Here is a 21,134-nt window from a genome sequence, read left to right as displayed (position 1 = left end):
CGCAACAAAAACCACTGATTGCACTTTTTCAACCAATAGTGCGGCTGCAACATGCATTGCGTCATAAAACTATCAATGGGGGCGTGGTGGGAGACTCAACTAAACTAGCGTGCATGTTGTAGACACTACAAAAACTGAGCAGAGTTTCAAACTCTCATTGACACAGATCTCAGGGTCTCATATACACACCTGACTTTTGTCACGTAAGCTTATCGTCTTCACTTCCTCCGATGTGACATTTGTAATTTACTGCAGGAGCAGCAGTGCGTGCAACAACGGTCTCCCTAAATTCTCTGATATCCGGGTTGGGGTAACACTTATCTGCTGGTCCTAGATACCTTTCTTAGTAAGGGTAATGAGTACCTCATTCGATCGTTGAAAAGCTTGAGCCTGTGAGGTCATTCACCTGCGTGAGGACAGGCGCATTCCAATGTGAACTACCAGATGTAAATAGAGGTCCTTAGAAACGCAATATAGTGAAGACGGTAGCCTATGATGATGAGTAGGCTTATAGCTGGTTGTAGGCTAATGCTGTGTAATACTTTATGTGACTTTTGTTTGAAGATTTTGAGATAACACTGTTCGCTAGCTAAGTGCTAATCTAAAGTATATCAAAATATAGCATGTGTCAGTGTTGGTGATATTGTAGTTATCATGATGTACCTGGTAATTAAATGGCCAAGGTTTGGTTCCCGGTTAATGCATTAGAGAGCCTTTTAATGGCCCACACAAGAGAACTTATATTTACACGTGTCACTTCAAGAGAATTGTGCATACTGCATACTGTGCCACTGCAGTGTGCTTTGACGTTGTGGGAAACGATTCATCCTCTTGTTGTAGAGGTGTCAGGGGGTGTGACAACACGGATTGGGTGGGATTAAACTCATGCATGACACCCCCCTCCCCTCCCCTCCATGTTAGTCGTTCCTCCAGGAAACCCGCTACTTGGGTGGTTGTGCCTGCCTATTGTACCTCAAGGACACCACATTATTTGCCAAACGCTCGTGAAGACATTTAGAGGATTCAAAGGTAATTTTCCCACTCAAGTCATCTTCCCGTCTAAATTCTCGACCATTTTGAACTTTACGCTATCGGTCAATAACTTTACATTCATTTCTTGTCGGTCTTGACTTTAGTTTATTTACTGCTGTTTATCGCTAACTACGACAACTTTTTAAAGCTCTGGCGTGGGTCTACTGGGTTGCTAATTAGACTTCACTTGTCTCTTAAATCGCATTGCCACGCGACGAGTTGGCTGACAGTTCAACATTTTTGTTCTTATTTTGATTTGATAGCTAATTTACTCCCGTGGGGTGCGAGCGACGCAACAACTTGATTTATGTGGAAAGATTCGCACAGCAATGTCTCCCCTGCCCTCTCCGGACGTGGGGACGGATAGTCTGTTGGGAACCTGTGCGGGTTGCAGGATTTCTTTGAGGACCGACACGAACCCGCTGTTGTTACCATGCCTACACTCCATGTGCAGTAATTGCATGCCTTCACCAAACCATGAATTAGCAGGTAGGGTTGGTACGGAAGCTCTGTCTGTTTGACTATTTTGCATGTAGCCTGTCGTAATTATTAGCATTCTACAACACCGCAGTGAGTGTCAATTGTAAACGAACCGCAGACATTTATTTTTTTATTTCGTTTAGTTTGTTTTGTTGTAGGCTCAGAAGTGTCCGACTGTCATAATGTCAAATAGACCGTAGTTCATTCGAAGTTGAAAATAACAGCTTTGAATTCGTAACACAAAACTGTTGACCATGTGGTCTATTTCTCTATCTGCCAACAGTGTGTCCCCTGTGTGGAATGTTGTACGCGCCTAAAAATGTCACACCCAATCCTCTGTTCTGCGACGTCTCGTCCCTGTCATCCTCACAGAAAGTAAGTACCACATAGCATATCCCAGTAGAACAAGCCTAATTTTACACAGGGCCTCATGTAAACACAGCTGAGTGGAATGTGATGAAAATATGTCTAAATGTGAGCTGGGAAATATGAGAGACCTGTAGCTGAGCAAAGCTGGCCTCTCTCTCTCTATCTCTCTCTCTCTGTGTAAGTGTGTGTAAGAGTGAAGCTGTGAGCTAGTGAGAGACCTGCAGCTGAGCAAAGCTGGCCTTCTCTCTCTCTCTCTCTCCTCTCTCTCTCTCTCTATCTCTCTCTCTGTGTAAGAGTGGAGCTGTCAATATAAGAATCATTTTAGATAAAGTGCAGACTGAATGCTCTTTTAACGTGTTCGGTTGTGTCCGTTTTGCAGTATCATAAGGTGTATGTCTGTCCACTTGGTGTAGCCATGACGATCTGTAATGAACGTGCTTCAGTGCCCTGAACTGCAGTAGCCTTGTTGGACGACGCCAAGCCTCATCCAAAGAGCTGTCCCACAATGTTATGCCTCTGTTTTTATTTTGGACGGGGCTTGTAACTCTGAGAATGCAATCGAGTTGTGACTGCCGTTGTGCTCTTTTACATCACCCTGTTCTTGAAGAGGAACAAACTCCATGGTAAATGCTCTTTAACATCACCCTGTTCTTGAAGAGGAACAAACTCCATGGTAAATGCTCTTTAACATCACCCTGTTCTTGAAGAGGAACAAACTCCATGGTAAATGGCCAGAGGCTTACAGACAAGCACCGCCATTCAGGTCGCGTAAATCAGTCAGTCAGTCAGTCGATAGATAAATATGTCTGCAGTGACGGTCCAGATGATGGTGTTCTCTGAGCCTGAGCCTGTGCGCTTGCACAGCTTTCATCTCCCTGCGCTGGCACAGCTTTCATCTCTGCGCTTGCACAGCTTTCATCTCTCTGCGCTTGCACAGCTTTCATCTCTCTGCGCTTGCACAGCTTTCATCTCTCTGTGCTCGTGCTCTGCATCGGCACCAGTAGCAGCAAGACTGTTCACTCAGGCTGCCCTGCTACCAATGCCTTGAAGTTAGTAAGAATTCCAGATGCATACATTAAAAAAAAAAGTTACATTTTTAAAGGAACCGTTAAAACTTGGGTGTCACACATACAGAAATTGACTTATTGATTTCTTATTAAATGCTTTGTCAAGAAGTACTGAAAACACGAGATGCTCACCTGCTTGACTTGTGAATGAGGATTGTTGACCATGTTAAACTTAGCTAACATACAGTCAGCGGTGCAGATGGGATTTTTGAACTGGGGGGGGACGCCAACATCGCCTAATCAGCTGTGCAGAGTTATTAACTGATGATTGTCGCCTTACGTATGAGAATGGTGGGGACGGATTGGGGTCACTATGAATCTGGGGGGGGACATGTCCCCCCCGTCCCCAGTGCTATCTGCGCCCCTGCATACAGTTACACCAACAGCAGACTGCAGGTGCTGAAAAGGGCAGAGAGATAGGGTCCATTGGGATGCTCTGAAATGACAAACTAGCACACAAGATGACAGAAAGACTGTAAATTCCTACTTATTGTTGCTTTAATGAAAGTGTGGGCCCTGCGCCTGTGCGGGTGCGGGGGTTTTGTGGCTTTGGGCTTGTGATGGAGGCCTGATGTGTGGTGAAATCCTACTTAATGTTGCTTTAATGAAAGTGTGACCTGCGCCGGTGCGGGTGCTGGGGCTTGTGATGGAGGCCTGATGTGTGGTGAAATCCTACTTAATGCTGCTTTAATGAAAGCGTGTGCCCTGCCTCTCCGTGTTGACCAGTGTGGAGGGTGTGCGGCTCCTGCGGTGGAGGGCTGGTGTGTGGAGTGTGGGGAGGCGCTGTGTGTGGAGTGTGTGTCCGCGCACAGGAGGGTACGGATGACGCGAGACCACACCATACAGACCCAGATTACCTCCTCAGGTAACCTACACACTCACATGCTCCCTCTCTCTACCTCACTCGCACACACACTCGCTCAAACACGCTCTCTCACACACACACACACACACACACACACACCCACATGCTCCCTCTCTCTACATCACTCGCACACACACTCGCTCAAACACGCTCTCACACACACACACACACACACACACACACACACACACACACACACACACTCACATGCTCCCTCTCTCTACCTCACTCGCACACACACTCGCTCAAACACGCTCTCACACACACACACACACACTCACATGCTCCCTCTCTCTACCTCACTCGCACACACACTCGCTCAAACACGCGCTCACACACACACACACACACACACACACACACACACACACACACACACACACACACGCTCTCACACACACACACTCACATGCTCCCTCTCTCTACCTCACTCACACACACGCACACACTCGCACACACACACACACACACTCACTCACTCACTCATATGCTCCCTCTCTCTACCTCACTCGCACACACACTCGCTCACAAACGCTCTCTCACACACACACACACACACACACTCACTTACTCACATGCTCCCTCTCTCTACCTCACTCGCACACACACTCGCTCACACACGCTCTCACACACACACACACACACACACACATTCTCTCTCTCTCTCACTTATACACACACTCACTCACTCACTCACTCACACACAAACACACTCACTCACACACACAGACACATATTCTCTCTCTTACTCACTCAGACACTCTCTCTACTTCTCTTTCGCTCACTCACTCCCACACACACACACACACGCTCTCTCTACCTCTTTCTCTCACTCCCACACACACACGCTCTCTCTACCCTATCTTTCCCTCACTCACTCCCACACACACAGACAGACAGACACACACACACACACACACACACACACACACACACACACTCTCTCTCTCTACCTCTCTTTCGCTCACTCACTCCCACAAACACTCTCTCTACCTCTCTCTCGCTCACTCACACACACACACACACACACACTCTCTACCTCTCTTTCGCTGACTCACTCCCACACACACACACACACTCTCTCTCTACCTCTCTTTCGCTCACTCCCACACACACACTCTCTACCTCTCTTCTCGCTGACTCACTCCCACACACACACACACACTCTCGCTACCTCTCTTTCGCTCACTCACTCCCACACACACACACAGAGTGCCACAACTGTTGATATCAGTGACAGGATGTGAGTAAAAATGATATCAGGATTGCATCAGTAACTCTTAACCCAATTCTTGCTTGATGTAATCATTATTTCCTGTTTATGTGTATACTGTGCGTTATTGTTAGTAATAGCATTTAGTATTTTGGTATTTTATATAAGTGGTAGCCATAACCATCTCTAATGTAAAAGATTAAATATGTAGCATGAAGTGGATTGTGAGTAACCGCTGATATTCAGCTTGGACTGTTAACCATGCCAGATGGGGGAGGAGTCATCTCTGGTCAGGGAGGAGTGTGTGTGACTGTGTGTGTGACTGTGTGTTCTTTGTGGAGATGATAAAGGGCGCCTGTTTTGCCTCAGGTTTTGCCAGGAAGAGATACTGCTCCATACACAAGGACGAGCCCTACAAGCTCTTCTGCCTCACCTGCAGCAAACTCACCTGCAGGGACTGCCAGCTCACACTGCACAGGAACCACAGGTAAACCCCAGATTACCCCCACGCCCCCCATTCACCATCCCTATATAACTACACACCACCCTGTACCCCTACAGATTACACCCACACATCACCCTGTACCCCTACAGATTACCCCACACCCACACACCACCCTGTACCCCTACAGATTACCCCACACCCACACACCACCCTGTATCCCTACAGATTACACCCACACACCACCCTGTACCCCTACAGATTACACCCACACAAATTAGCCAAACACACCACCCTGTACCCCTACAGATTACCCCCACACAAATTAGCCAAACACACCACCCTGTACCCCTATAGATTACCCTCCACACCCACACAGATTAGGCCTACACATCCCCCCTAGCCATCTGGTTTGAATTCTGGCAGGTATCAAGATTGTCTAGAGCCATAAATTGCAAATAGCACTATTCAGCTGATAAAGTGTGTTTACTCTATTGAAAGGCAATGCAATGTTAACAACAACAAGATAGCGTTAGCTTGCGGTAGCCAACAACTGTGAAAAACCTGCCAGCTGATGCTAGCTAACTAACTCGTTTACAAGCCTTTGCTTAGGTGCTGCTGCTGTTCTCTCTGTGCTTTCTTGTTGCCCATAGAGTTAAAAAAAAACATGCAAAAAATTAAGAGGCTCCAAGCATTCTCTTTGAGTGTTGAAACTGAAGGAGTTGCAAATCAGGATTAAAGATCATAATTAATACTGATAATAATGCAATGAATCTCATATTCATTGGAATTTTCGTTCTTAATTAGTCTTGGAATCTTGGTTCTCCAACCAGGGTCTCTGGTTAAGGGTCCTGCCGTGTGGAATACTGTGTCCTTGGGATAGCAGGAGGTGTGATTGCATAGGTGTCTTGTCACAACCTCTTATCAGAGTGTCATTGTATTCCTTACACATCCCCACCCCCATGATACAGGCCTCTGAAACATTTGCTCACGGGCGGATCCTCTAATTAACAACTTCCCCCGTTAAACAACATTGTGGCAATTCCCTTATTAGAGTAAGCAGACTGATACATATTCATGTAGGGTCGGGGCTATTGACACCCATTGTTCTGTTTAGGATACTTAAACTTGGACTGTTCCCATGGGTCCAATCAGAGACATGGGTGAATCTTCTAAGTGAAACCTTCCTCTCTCCCTTGATGCGCATCAATGTAAAAATAAAGCCTGTTTACAGATTGATCATTCTCCGACTGAGCCTCCATCTATCTGTGGTATAAGAAAATGTACCGACAAATCCAATTCTCCCCATGACCCTACACTTGACCTGAGGAACACCCTTTGCCTTGACCCTTGTCACTCAGTGACTCAAAAACATCCAGCTAATCAGCAGTTGCTGCAGAGAATGTTGAGTCACTCTACAGAGTCCAACATGGCGGAAATATCCGCAGTGAACTTTCAAGGAACCCATACAGAACCCCTCTGTTTGTTTTTTTGTGTTTTGTTTTTTTAGCTGAATAGCTAAATCATTAATTTGCTGAAACTTAACCTCTGGATTTTAACTGTGTTTTACATCATTTTACTACTGTGCTACTCGATATGAATACATATATTACAACCCCACACAGATAAGTATGTGATGAAGCAGTTGTGAAAGTCTAGATGTTTGAGATAACATGGTGAAACCTCTTTTTGGTCTGTCTTCACACACACACACACACACACACACACACACACTTAGCAGACTTAGCATTCACCCTGTGTGTATTTTTGTCTTTTCACATACACACACTGACCTGCGTGTGCTTTGTCTTTTTCACATGCATACACACACACACACACACACACACACTGACCTGCGTGTGCTTTGTCTTTTTCACATGCGTACACACACACACACACACACACACAAACACACACAGACACACTGGCCTGCGTGTACTTTGTCTTTTTCACATGCGTGCACACACACACACACACTCTCTTTCTCTCTCGCCGTCTCTCATACATGTGTGTGCGTGGTCCTTCCTGTGTTGTAGTTTCCAGTTTGTGGCGGAGGTGGTGTCGGAGCGGAGGCAGAGGCTGGAGGCTCTGGTCCACAAGGTGAAGGAGCAGAGAGCGTACACACAGCGCTGCCTGCAGGACTTGGAAGGACGGTATGTGTGTGTGTGTGTGTGTGTGTGTGTGTGTGTGTGTGTGTGTGTGTGTGTCGATGAAGGAGCAGAGAGCGTACACACAGCGCAGCCTGCAGGACTTGGAAGGACGGTATGTGTGTGTGTGTGTGTGTGTGTGTGTGTGTGTGTGTCGATGAAGGAGCAGAGAGCGTACACACAGCGCAGCCTGCAGGACTTGGAAGGACGGTATGTGTGTCTGGGTGTGTGTGTGGAGGAGAGAGGAAATTATTTAATTGCACCTGAAGGGAATTGGGTATAAGAAGATTTCCCAAAGATTTAACATTCCAAGAGACACCATTGGGAGCATTATAAGGAAGTCTAAAACTTATGGCACAGCTGCAAACCTGCCTAGCCATGGGAGAAATCCCAAAATGTCATCACCAAGAGCCCTTAGCAACTTAATCAGAACAACTAAGAAAAAACCCTGTGTTACTGCAAAACCACCTACAGGATGACCTGATGAAGGCCGGAATAAGTGCTTCATTGGCAAAGACGAGCACTGAATAAACAAGGACTCCAAGACGCACTCCACTCTTGACCACGAGGAACATCAAAGGTTGACTACAGTATGCCAGGACGACTTTGGACAGGCATGTCCAACGTGAGAAAGGCCAGGCTTTTGACCAGAAGAATACCACCATTCATGATGGGGTGGGGGTGGGGGCTTCTGCTGCAAGAACTGGCAATGTTGACCTCATGGATTCCCAGAATTACCAGGCCATTTTAAAGAGGAATGTGATTCCTTCTGTTGGGATATTGAACCTTGGTGATCCTTGGACTCTCCAGCAAGACAGTGATCCCAAGCACACCTCCAAATCAACCAAAGCTTGGTAGAGAAACAGATCCTGGAGTGGCCTTCTCAGTCCCCAGGTTTCAACAGATCCTGGAGTGGCCTTCTCAGTCCCCAGGTTTCAACAGATCCTGGAGTGGCCTTCTCAGTCCCCAGGTTTCAACAGATCCTGGAGTGGCCTTCTCAGTCCCCAGGTTTCAATCCTGGAGTGGCCTTCTCAGTCCTAGGGCCAATGATTTTCCGCGATAACGGAAAACGGACGGAATTCGCGGAATGTACCCTTTGAAACGGAATTGCAACTTTCAGACGGAAACATCATTTTGTGCATACAAATCGCCCAAATTCCCCTGTATTTTGGGCTGCAAGGCTGTATTTCTTTGAAATAAACACAACAACGATTGCAATGATGAACAAACATTAATTAAAGAACAAAACCACTGAGAAAATGTCACGTCTGCGCTGAACTCTGACCCACACACCTCCGCTAAAGCCACATTCAGTCACATTCACTCGCTCGTCTTCCCAATCGCATTTAAAACAAAAAATGTTTGGTCTTCTGTTCTGTTGATGGCTGGCAAACAACAATCTAAGAAGGGAACATATTATTCACTCATTTTAAGCCATCAATCTACCTCAGGGTGAACAAAATGAATTTGAAACGGAAAATCATTGGCCCTACAGTCCCCAGGTTTCAATCCGTTTGAAAATCTTTGGTGGGATTTAAAGAAGGCAGTTGCAGCACGGATGCCACCAAACATCAATGAGCTAGAGGCTTTTGCATGTGAAGAATGGGCAAAGATTCAAATAGAGTGGTATAAGAGGCTTGTCAGCACTTACCGAAAACACATATTGTCCACTGCACAGACGAAAGGAATTGCTATTTTTGGATTTTAGTTCATTCCCAATAAGGGAAATGAAATCAGGTCAAAACTATCTTTTGGTTCCTGTTTTAGGTTTGAGGGTAACCCTATAAAGTCAAATATCCAATTCCAATTCTCCTCTTATGTATTAATCTTGTATTATTTATATATATTATATATTGTTTATTAATTATAAAGGGAATATTTGTCTAAAAGACTTAAGACATGCGCACAGGTCTTTTCTCTCCGACTTAGGTAAGCAACTTACCGAAAACACATTAGAAGTTATGTAGGCTAAAGGATGCTCCACAAAGTACTGATGCTTGGGGCTGAATAATAGTGCACATGCCTGGCCCACATTGACCTTTGACCCTTGGACCTCCTCAGGCAGCTGGACTTGGAGGACGTGCTGGAGGGCTTCAAGGAGGACGTGAAGCAGGCACTCACGGAGATCCGGGACCTCCTGGTCCAGTCTGCCATGAAGATCATGTCTGACGCCAAGGTGGGTCACAACTTCCTGTGTCCTTTTTTATGAGGACAGGCTGATCCATTAATGACAAACAAGCAATGGCGTTGATGTGTGAAACTAGTTTATTTAACGCTCAGTGTCAGAGCATTACACAGCATTAATCAGAACAACTGTACTGGAACTGACTGGTTTAGGAAGAATCCCTGTGTGAACACAATGTGACAAGTTAGGACAGTGAGGCAAACATTTTAAACTCATGTTTACCAACTCTACTGGACTGATTTTGAAGAAGACTCCCTAAGATGACCCAATGTTTATGTTTTCTGGTGTTCAGGAGCAGATTGAGTTGGTCAAGGTTTATCTGAATGTTGACCAGAGCAGAATTTGAGCTATCTGTTTGAACTAAACTGTTAATGAATTTTAAAATCAATCATGGATAGGGCCAGTCAACATGTCATCTTTCATTCTGACACGGGACGGAGGTGGAGCCGTTAAAGTTCATACTTTTTAAACAAAAACTTTTCTTTTACTTTAAAACAAAACTGTCCAAACCTGCACACCTATCCCTCAAGCCAGATGAGTCTTTTTTTTTCCCATCAGTTGCTTTCCCAAGTCTGAGAGAAAATACCTACGCGCAAGTCTTAAGTGTTTTAGACAAATATTCTCTTCATAGTTAATAAACAATATGCAATTAATATAATTAATAATACAAGAGTAATACATAGGGGGAAATAATTGACTTTATAGGGTTACCCTCCAACCTAAAACAGGAACAAAAAGATAGTTTTGACCTGATTTCGTTTCCCTTATTGGGAATGAACTCAAATCCAAAAATAGCATGGTTTCCTTTCGTCTGTGCAGTGGACAATAAGCACCATCCTATTATTCAAACTTTTTTCTGTGTTGTTACATCTGGTCCTTCACCCTCGCTGCTCTCTCTCTCTCTCTCTCTCTCTCTCTCGGTTTGTTTTTGCTTCTGAAATAATGGCCCTGCTGTACATTCAGTCTACCTCAAGCCAACACAATGTGTTTGCCTGTGTGTTTGTGTGAAAAGACAAGAGGTTTCACCATGTTATCTCAAACATCTGTACATTTAGTCTACCTCAAGCCAACATTGACAATTTAAGCATGCAGTTGTAACCAAATATATAACAACTTTTTTTTAAATACGTTTTCAACCTTTTTATTTTCTTTATCTTTTTTTGTTTTTACTTTATGCAGCCTTTCTATACTCACACACACACACAAAAATAACAAAACAACAAAACCTTCTATCATGGTGACATTATCATATCACTATGCCTCACACCATCTCCCTGTAGGCCTTCTGAAGCCGCTGAGATATAAAGGATGGTTAGTGAAGTACATAAGTTATTATAAACTCGTAAAAAAAAGTTTGGTCGATTTATTTCTCTTTTGTTACAATGTCAATTGGTATTGTATTTTATATTGGACATCATTGTAAAGGTAAATAAACAGGTTTTCCAACGATATATAATTCAATGCTAATTAGCATTGTAACAACAGAGAAATATTCGACCAAACACACATTTCCAAACTTTTTTTGACGAGTTTATATATTAAATATAAGTTATTTTTGTATAGTGAAGGCCTGTACCAGGCTTCCGAGTCTCCCTCTACATTCTTCAGGTTCTTGATCGGGGGATGTAGCCTGCTAGCGAGCCCCATCTCCATAGTAACGCTGATACAATCAGCCAGGCGCAAGACTCCTGACTCCTTCACGAGCATAAATTACTGATGAGGGTTAACACGACCTTCAGAGGGGGCACACCGTAAAACCTTGAGTGGAGACAGGCCTTGAACACAGAACTTGATCAAACCACAGTTGCATGCGTAATATGATGGTTAACTCTTTTTAAAGATACAAAAGTAAAAAAACATATCAAAACATGAAAAAATATAAAGTTTGTGATGCAGGTAACACATCAGACTGGTTTGCCCCATAAGCTGAAAGCACTGGATTCCTTCTTTTCCTTCAAATCAACATCGGAACAAAGAACATTCTAGACATACTGAGTCCCAGCTTGTTCTCATAACAGCTGTCGGAACCATCTCCCCCCGCAGGGACCCTGGACACATCACAAAATGCTATCATTGGCTCATACCTTGCTGCTGCTATCAGTAGCGCTCACTGAACACTCTGTGCTCTGTGCTGCCAAGGGAGCTAAAGGGCAAGGCTGCTGCTGACGCTGTTGAAGTGGCCTTAAAGATCTTCACAAACAGGGAAGGAGAAAGGGACGGGGGAAGGGGGACAGAAAGGAATAGGAGGAAGAGGAAGGCAAGGGAACACGGGCCACTCTGGGTGGTCTTCAAAGCTCCTAGAAAAGGAATAGGATGTTATTTAGCTTCAGAGATGGTCTGAGAAGTGGCTCAAACATAGTGACTCCCCAGTCAAACACACTCAGGAGTGACTCTTAGTCAGTGTAAAATATTATGGTTTTATGGTTGAATGAAGTGAAAAGCGGAAAGGACGCACGGTTGTAAGCCTGTAGCTTCAGAGATGGTCTGAGAAGTGGTTCAAACACAGTAACTTAGTGGCCCAAACACAGTCACTCGGTGGCTCAAGCACAGTAACTTAGTGGCTTAAACACAGTCACTCAGCTGCTGTAGCTGTGATGTTCATTTCATGGAACTAAACATTTCGGGCTATGATTCTAAATAGATAGGGTGAGAATATTACATTACTCAACAGATCCTGCTTGTTGTTGCACTGACCGTAACGGGCAAACAGTCAGACGTGTGTGTGTGTGTGTGTGTGTGTGTGTGTGTGTGTGTGTGTGTGTGTGTGTGTGTGTGTGTGTGTGTGTGTGTGTGTGTGTGTGTGTGTGTGTGTGTGTGTCATTTAATTAATCAGGAGTGTGGCAGGTTGGTGAAAAGACAGACGAAAAGAGCCACCTGTTTCTCGAGAACTTGGGAAGCAGACGCCAGATTACTCACAAGCAGACGCAGAGAGCTTTCATTCATGTATCTGTCGAGCACTAAGAACACTATACACATTCACTAGTGTATCCTAAAAGCACAGAAAGACACAGGGAGGGCAGAAAGGAGAGGGGGGTCATTTGGAAGCCCCTGGGGTAGGAGAACACAACACAGCTGGCCTGTCCTGGCAGAGGGCACAGGCACATCAGTGTTTGTGAAAAATGATCTAGAATCAAGAAGACGAGTCTTTAAAACCACCAGAGGACTTAAATGCTCACCGAACAGAAGATACAGTACAGCACAGAATATTAAAGATATTTAGATTGCATTTATTTTTCGTCTAATACTAGCAACCTAAGAAGCTGAATGCCAACATACTTGCCTTGCAAACACCAACAACATCACAGATGGCATTGGTAAAAGCTGGTTAAGCTACTGAATCCTATATTTGGCCAACATATTTGGCAGTGTTGTACTGTAAAAGCCACACACACACACTCACTCATATCTGGCAGTGTTGTATTGTAAAAGCAATTTTAGGAGCCAGATCACACAACTAGGCAGTAGCTAAATATCCATGTGGATAAAGGAATTAACAACATCTGTCCTTCACACCATCAGATGCCATCAACATGAATGTGTTCGAAAAATTAGTTATGTACAGAAACAAACTTCAAAAATGGAGAAAACATAATAACATAATGTGCCTTTAAGAGATGATTTTATCCAGAGTGACAAAACAGGCCAAGTGGAGTTTATGTTTTATCACTGTTCTTGCTCTCTGTGAATCCAAGCCAGGACTGTGTGTGTGTGTAGCAGTGTGTAGCTCTTGGTGAATACAAGCCATGACTGTGTGTGTGTGTGTAGCTCTCTGTGAATCAAAGCCATGACTGTGTGTGTGTGTGTGTGTAGCAGTGTGTAGCTCTCGGTTAATCCAAGCCATGACTGTGTGTGTGTGTGTGTGTGTGTGTGTGTGTAGCTCTCTGTGAATGAAAGCCTTGAACTTGGTGGTGTTGCAAAAAGCAGCAATGAACTCATGGCTTAAAAGCAGCCCTGAACCATTGACTAACGATAACATTAGAAAAATAAAGACCTTTTAGAAACCTTGACCAACGATAAAATGAGAGAAAAAAAGTAAAGACCTTGTAAAGGAGAACCAAACAAGCTGGAGGTAGAAGAGTTGGAATCCTAGGTTCCTAGCTTAGTTTGTTATCTAGCTTTTAACAAACAAATCAGTAAGCATCTGGAAATGGATTAAAAAACAAACAAACACGATAGAGAACCCTGGGACTAGTGTATCAACCAACAATGACCAACCAGGCAAGCCAAAGAAAATTATTTTGGCAGAGCAGTCGATGTTACTTATATATGTTGGATGGGCCGTTTGCGTTAACATATTGTTTATGTCGCCAATAGTTTTGTTAGTTTTATAATAGTTAGTTAGTTTTATTTTAGTTCGTTTTATTTTGTTAGTTTTATAATAGTGAGCTTACAGGAGAAATTGTCGATTTTCCAGTTGCATGTGTTTATTAGCGGAGGCTTCTCCAGAGTGTTTGGGTGACTTGACCTGGGCCCTATTCGTCGTAGCTCGCTAAGCGCGTTAGCGAGCTAATTTTCAGGCTAAGATAAAAAAACGCCCCTCTTTTTGGTTCGTGGAATCAACTTTCGATAAATCACCATACCATAGCAACATATCAATTAGCTCTAACCTGCTCCAGCGCAGGCTAACTTAAGTGTAGCTGGATAAGCTTGCCACACTCCCGGAAAGAGAAGGGATTAGGGCTGAACGATTTGGGGAAATAATCTAATTGCGATTTTTTTTCCCCCAATATTGCGATTGCGATTTAATATGCGATTTATTACAAATCGTAATGAATTATTTCAATATGACCATTAGATACATTTAGTGTAAAATATTATTTCCCACAATTAAAATTTTTATTTAACTGCTCATTACAGAATCAAGAACAACAAATCGGTGTGCATTTAAGTATTTTAAACAAAGTCATTGTAAGAATAAACACAAGGCATTCACTTTTTAAACACTGTGTGCAAAATGTACCATCTGAAGAAAAGAAAAAAAAATATATATATATATATATATATATATATATATATATATATTTTTTTTAAGATCACATTTTTAATCGTGGACGTTGCGGTTAGAAAATTGCGTTCTATCATATCGCAATTAAATCGCAAATGCAATTAATCGTTCAGCCCTAGAAGGGATCCCATTGACCAAAGAGCGATATTAGTTAGATTGGCGCTTCATAGGAAGAGAGTTCTTCGCGATCGCCAAGATCCATTCATCAATCATGATGAGTTCTTGTATGAGCGCTACAGATTCAGCCGACAAGGAATAATTTATTTACAAGACCTTCTCGAGCCATTTATGGCAAACATCACAGCCGAGCATTGACTGTCTATGACAGTGTTATTAGTACACCATAGGACTTATGATAAGAATAGGGAGAAATACACACAATTTCTTTTCACTTCTTCAATTTATTGCATTTCTTATTAATACATTTACATTTAGTCATTTAACAGACGCTTTTATTCAAAGCGACTTACAAGGAAATGTAAAACTACACTTAATAATGAGGTGAGGGGAATCGAACTAGCAACCTTGCAGCTACTAACCGAGAGTGCTACCTACTGTACCAGATCACACTTGCTGTAATCTATACATACATAGATATCGGCCCATAAACAGCCCCATACACCGCTTCTTGAAAAAAAAAGAGCCTTTCTCTTTGAGTTTAGAACCATTATACCGTTACAAAATCATTATTTTGCTGATCGACCTTTCCTGCCTTTTGAAGTAGGACGTGCAAGCGCAATTGCCCTGATAAGTTTAGCCTGGTTGAAATTAACCACATGATTTGGATGAAGACCAGCCTTTGACGAGCCGATATATCCTGTTCGCTAATGTTAACGGGCTAATAGAACAATTGATTAACTTAGCTTCAGCCCTTACGACGAACGGGGCCCTGGTGGTTGTTGCTTGAAGTCGTTAAACTTTGTTGGCTCTGTCGAAATCAAACTGAGAGAGTCGCTATCATGTGATGGTGTTTGGATGGTACGTGTTTCCTGGGGTTTGTTGATCTGTGTGTGTGTGATAATGCACCTGTTAAACGATATGGCTGTGCGCAGCGTGCTTACATTTTAATTAATCAATATTCAGACAGCACATATGCTGATTTAAATGTACCTGTGCTGTACTGAACCATACTGTAAGGTACACCCATTACTACTGTACCATAGGTGGCTTTGGAGAGATGCATCTTCTATATAAACATCCACACACACACACACACACACACACACACACACACACACACACACACACACACTGTAAGAGTATTTTTTACTCTTGCGTGTTGTTTTAGAGAGGAACCACCATACGAAGCAATTTGTTGTAACAAGATAAGTTTTACTGGTAGATACTGACACAATACAACTTGCCTAACAAACAATCAAGTTCAGTCGAGCAAGCTGGAGAATGCATTCTGATCTGATACAGGCAATGTTCAAACTTTTAAGGCCTAATCCAGTGATGTCACTCTGGGCCCCTGGGCCGCCCATCATGAGATAGTGACATCCTGTCTCGTCCACTCTGCACATAGTAATAACACATGATTCTTGTGGTATTTTCCATTTTCAGAACTTCTGTTTTTCATCTGCTGACACATCTTTATCGTCTGAAAGCTTTCCCTTCTCTGCGCCACAGACTGGCCACTTATGTTTTCTCGTAAATTTAGTTTCACTGCCCTTTCTCACAGCCTTCTGTCCCAGTTTTAACTTGCTCTCTCGTCTAGCTTTTCATTTTCCACGTGAATTTAACTTGCTGTCTCTGTCTGATTTTTTTCATTTGATATACTTCATTTGATACATTTGATAATTCAAATTTATCTTACAATACACACACACACACACACACACACGTATGCAAATACATGCAAGTTTAGCTGAGGTAGCATGGTTGTCATCTGTATGAGAGTCTGTGTTCGGATGTTCTCAAACTCCACCTGTTGCTGTGGTGTGTTTGGCAGGTGCTGTACACCTCGGAAATTGATCGTCTGAAGGTTCGGCAGGCAGCGCTACAGAAGCTCCAGGAGAGACAGGCCTACCTGCTGGCCTTCAGTGAGAAAACACTGGACAGTGTGGATCAGGGTGTGCTGCTGTCCTGTGCAAATCAGGTAACACACACACATACAGACATGCGCGCGCACACACACACACACACACACACACTCACACGTGGTGGTGTTTCTGACGCTTCAGTCTTTCTGAGCAGGTCCAGCTGCAGTCATGTACATATACACACACATCCCTACCCAGTCTCTCACACACACACACATGCACACATACACACACACGCGGTGGTGTTTCTGACCGTTTAGTTCCTCTGAGCAGGTCCAGCTGCAGTCATGTACATATACACACACATCCCTACCCAGTCTCTCACACACACACACACACATGCGGTGGTGTTTCTGACGCTTCAGTCCTTCTGAGCAGGTCCAGCTGCAGTCATGTACATATACACACAGATCCCTACCCAGTCTCTCACACACACACACACAAACACACACACACACACACACACACACACACACACGTGGTGGTGTTTCTGACTCTTCAGTCCCTCTGAGCAGGTCCAGCTGCAGTCATGTACATATACACACACATCCCTACCCAGTCTCACACACACACACACACACACACGTGGTGGTGTTTCTGACGCTTCAGTCCCTCTGAGCAGGTACAGCAGCAGCTGCAGGCTCTCCTGACCCAGACTCCTCCCCCGTGCGCCAGCATGGTGCACATCTCCCTCCACCTCAACAAAATGGCGGTTAGAGAAAGCCTCAGGCATTTTGGTAAGACTGACCGCCTAGCCCGGAAATACTATGTTTCTTCTTGACTTAGGAATGTATGACCTTGAGCTCTGTAAAGCACCTTGAAAATGCTAATTATTATTGGTGCTGTAGAAATAAGTGACATTGATTGAGTTGAATTATCAGTGATTTGTTATTATGTGAGGTATTTGGCAGAACTCTTAGATTAACACTTCCTCAGAGCAGCATGTTTACGTTTACGTTTTTTTGTGTGTTTGCAGGAAAGGTGTCATGGCATGTCATTCCGTTTGCCTGTTCAAAAAAGCTCAGGATCCCAAAGAAGGTCAAAGAGACTCATCCTCCCCCTGCTCAGGCATTACCCCTGGACACCCCAAACGCTCCGTGTCTGTCGGGTCCTGTAGAGGGATCTGCAGTTCCCCCACTCTCCACCAGAGGGAGCTCTGTGTCGTCTCCCTTGAAGGCGATGGCAGAGAGCACAACCTCCTCTCCAGACTGCAGCGAGGGAACACCTGCACTGCACTCGGCGATGAGCATGGAGTGCGAGCCGTCGTCCACAGTCCCAGACTCTGTGGGCAAACCCACACCCTGTTGGCTCGAAAGCCCTCTTCAGGTAGACCTGCCTGTGGTCACCACCACTGCTAGCGTGGAACTGTCTTGGGGTAAACCAGCAGGGGTAGCAGAGGTCAGCACAGCTGCCCCGTCACGTAGTTCCCCCACCCAGCCACCCAGTACCAGCGAGTCTACCTTCAGCCTTGGCAAGGACCCTGCTAGTGAAGTGACCTCTGTGGTGGTCATGCAGGAGTGTACAATCAACGGAAATGCTGAAGCTTCACCAGTGGAGGCGTCTGCTAGCTGTGCTACGAGTGAAACCGACTGCTTCACAAAGACTGCGTCTGAGGCTGTAGAGACTGGGCATTTGCAGGGGGCGGAGACTGGATCTCCAAAGAAACTTGTACTTAGACTCCACCCACCCCACATACAGACGGATACTGAGCATGTGCAGGGGGTGGAGTCAGCATCTCCAAAAATTGTGAATGTACAGGGGGCGGAGTCTGAGTGTGTCACTAGTGAGCATGTGCAGGGGGCGGAGCTAGGAACTCTACGAATTGTGAACGTACAGGGGGCGGAGCCAGGAACTCCACGAATTGTGAACGTACAGGGGGCGGAGCCAGGAACTCCACGAATTGTGGATGTACAGGGGGCGGAGCCAGAACTTGCCCAGGAGGCGGAGTTTGAAGGCAAAAAGACTGAGCATGTGCAGGAGGTGGCATCTGACTTTGTCATTACTGAGCATATGCAGGAGGCGGAGTCTGATTGCAGAGAGACTGAGCGTGTGCAGGAGGCGGAGTCTGATTGCAGAGAGACTGAGCGTGTGCAGGAGGCGGAGTCTGAATGCAGAGAGACTGAGTGTGTGCAGGAGGCGGAGTCTGAATGCAGAGAGACTGAGTGTGTGCAGGAGGCGGAGTCTGATTGCAGAGAGACTGAGCGTCTGCAGGAGGCGGAGTCTGATTGCAGAGAGACTGAGCGTCTGCAGGAGGCGGAGTCTGATTGCAGAGAGACTGAGCGTCTGCAGGAGGCGGAGTCTGATTGCAGAGAGACTGAGCGTCTGCAGGAGGCGGAGTCTAATTGCAGAGAGACTGAGCATGTGCAGGAGGTGGTGTCTGACTTTGTCGCTACTGAGCATGTGCAAACGGCTCCACCAGATGTTTCTGTCTGTCCAGATGTAGGCCAATCATCTGTGGCCCCCTCTCGCCTCCGGCCTCCACCCCATTCTCCACAGACTCACTCTCAGGTGTGTGTGCTCTACTCACAACCTCTTTTCTCTCTCTCTCTCTATCAGATGTGTATGCATTTGTGTGTGTGTATGCGTTTCTGTGTGTTCTACTCACATCCTCTTCTCTCTCTCTCTCTCTCTCAGGAGTGTGTGTGTGTGTGTGTGTGTGTGTGTGTGTGCTCCTCACAAACCCTTGTCTCTCGCTCAGATGTGTGTGTGTGTGTGTGTGCTACTCAGATCCTCTTCTTTCTCTCTCAGCGGTGTGTGTGTGTGTGTGTCTGGTGTGCTCCTCACAACCTCTTCTCTCTCTTACTCTCAGGTGTGTGTGCTCACCTCCCTCACGTTAGTGTATGTGTGTGTGTGTGTGTGTTTGTGTGTGTGTGCTTTTCAAAGGCGGCTGTCTCATACTTTTCTCTCTCTCTCTCTCTCTCTCTCTCTATCAGATGTGTATGCATTTGTGTGTGTATGCGTTTCTGTGTGTTTGTCAGGGAATTTTTCACCCTTTACCAGGACTGTATTAAACCTCAGAATTAAGACACACACAACCAAGAATAAAATCAATAACAGACATTTACTCTGGCCCAGAGGAGTGTAGTGGTTTCAGACGACTCTTCAACCATACACTGCCCCTATGGTAAAATGCCTGACCATTTATTCAAGAAAATATCACAGAACACAGACATGACACTCCCATGGTCGTACCATCTCGTCCTTGGTTCCCAGAGATAAGAATGTTTACCTAAGACCCCCAAAACCCAGACTTTAACACAACATTCAAAATGAGTTCACATAAACACATGGTCTCCTAATTCAGTCCTACCCTAAACATGAAATGACAGGTCTGAGTTTAACATCTCTGAGTTACAAAACCCCCACATTCTCACAAACTCATCCTTCCTCTAAATGAGAACAAAGAAACATCTGAGTCTTCCATTTAACAAACTAATATCAAACTACAACACATATCATGATAATAATTATATAGCATATTTCTTTCACAGTGTTCTACTCACATCCTCTTCTCTCTCTCTCTCTCTCTCTCAGGAGTGTGTGTGTGTGTGTGTGTGTGTGTGCTCCTCACAAACCCTTGTCTATCGCTCAGATGTGTGTGTGTGTGTGCTACTCAGATCCTCTTCTTTCTCTCTCAGCAGTGTGTGTGTGTGTCTGGTGTGCTCCTCACAACCTCTTCTCTCTCTCTCTCTCTCAGGTGTGTGTGCTCACCTCCCTCACATTAGTGTGTGTGTGTGTGTGTGTGTGTGTGTGTGTGTGTGTGTGTGTGTGTGTGTGTGTGTGTGTGTGTGTGTGTGTGTGTGTGTGTGTGTGTGTGTGTGTGTGTGTGTGTGTGTGTGTGCGCTTTTCAAAGGCGGCTGTCTCATACGTGAGTGTGCCCCTTCGATAACTGTGTGGAACCAGACTTAATTAGACTGAATTAATTAATTAATTAATTAATTAATTAATTAATTAAAAGTAATTGTTCATTTGTTTCTACAGGAGGGTCCAATGCTTCAGTCTTTCCTGAAAGCTTTAAAGCTGACAGTCGTCAGGAATCCACAGCTGCTCAGCAACCCAATGTGTTCTGGTAAGAATGGTCCAGTCGGACACGATAGTCCATTCAGCTCCGGTCCTGTTATGGATACTGAGGCCTCAACCCTGTCTGTCTGTTCAGCTTCACAGGGTCCAGATGCTGCAGGACGTGGCGCTGATCCCGTCAGCAGCTACTGCTGTCCTCTTGAGGTAAAGACAAGCTAAAGCTAATCGCTACTGTTAGCCATGGCAATCACGCCTTACTTGGTCACT

General features: G+C 44.7%; 1 protein-coding gene across 4 annotated transcripts in view; it reads left to right on the top strand.

Moving 5' to 3' along the window:
• Positions 1–920: 920 nt before the first annotated feature.
• The window catches only part of LOC105906330, a 28,402-nt gene continuing 8,188 nt past the window's right edge, over positions 921–21,134 (top strand). For 3 of the 4 annotated variants that reach the window (XM_031586069.2, XM_031586068.2, XM_031586067.2), the window contains exons 1-12: positions 921–1,029; positions 1,296–1,521; positions 1,796–1,887; positions 3,675–3,813; positions 5,396–5,513; positions 7,505–7,621; positions 9,677–9,791; positions 16,757–16,903; positions 17,470–17,584; positions 17,824–19,355; positions 20,829–20,916; positions 21,004–21,071. In XM_031586069.2, the coding sequence (XP_031441929.1) occupies positions 1,362–1,521; positions 1,796–1,887; positions 3,675–3,813; positions 5,396–5,513; positions 7,505–7,621; positions 9,677–9,791; positions 16,757–16,903; positions 17,470–17,584; positions 17,824–19,355; positions 20,829–20,916; positions 21,004–21,071 (2,691 nt within the window). In that variant the 5' untranslated portion in view covers positions 921–1,029; positions 1,296–1,361. The remainder of the gene's footprint in view (positions 1,030–1,295; positions 1,522–1,795; positions 1,888–3,674; positions 3,814–5,395; positions 5,514–7,504; positions 7,622–9,676; positions 9,792–16,756; positions 16,904–17,469; positions 17,585–17,823; positions 19,356–20,828; positions 20,917–21,003; positions 21,072–21,134) is intronic. The other variant, XM_042710604.1, reaches the window with a different exon arrangement.

Source organism: Clupea harengus, chromosome 19 (assembly GCF_900700415.2).
Source record: "Clupea harengus chromosome 19, Ch_v2.0.2, whole genome shotgun sequence".
Classification (NCBI taxonomy): Eukaryota; Metazoa; Chordata; class Actinopteri; order Clupeiformes; family Clupeidae; genus Clupea; species Clupea harengus.
This window is presented reverse-complemented; position numbering and strand designations above follow the sequence as displayed.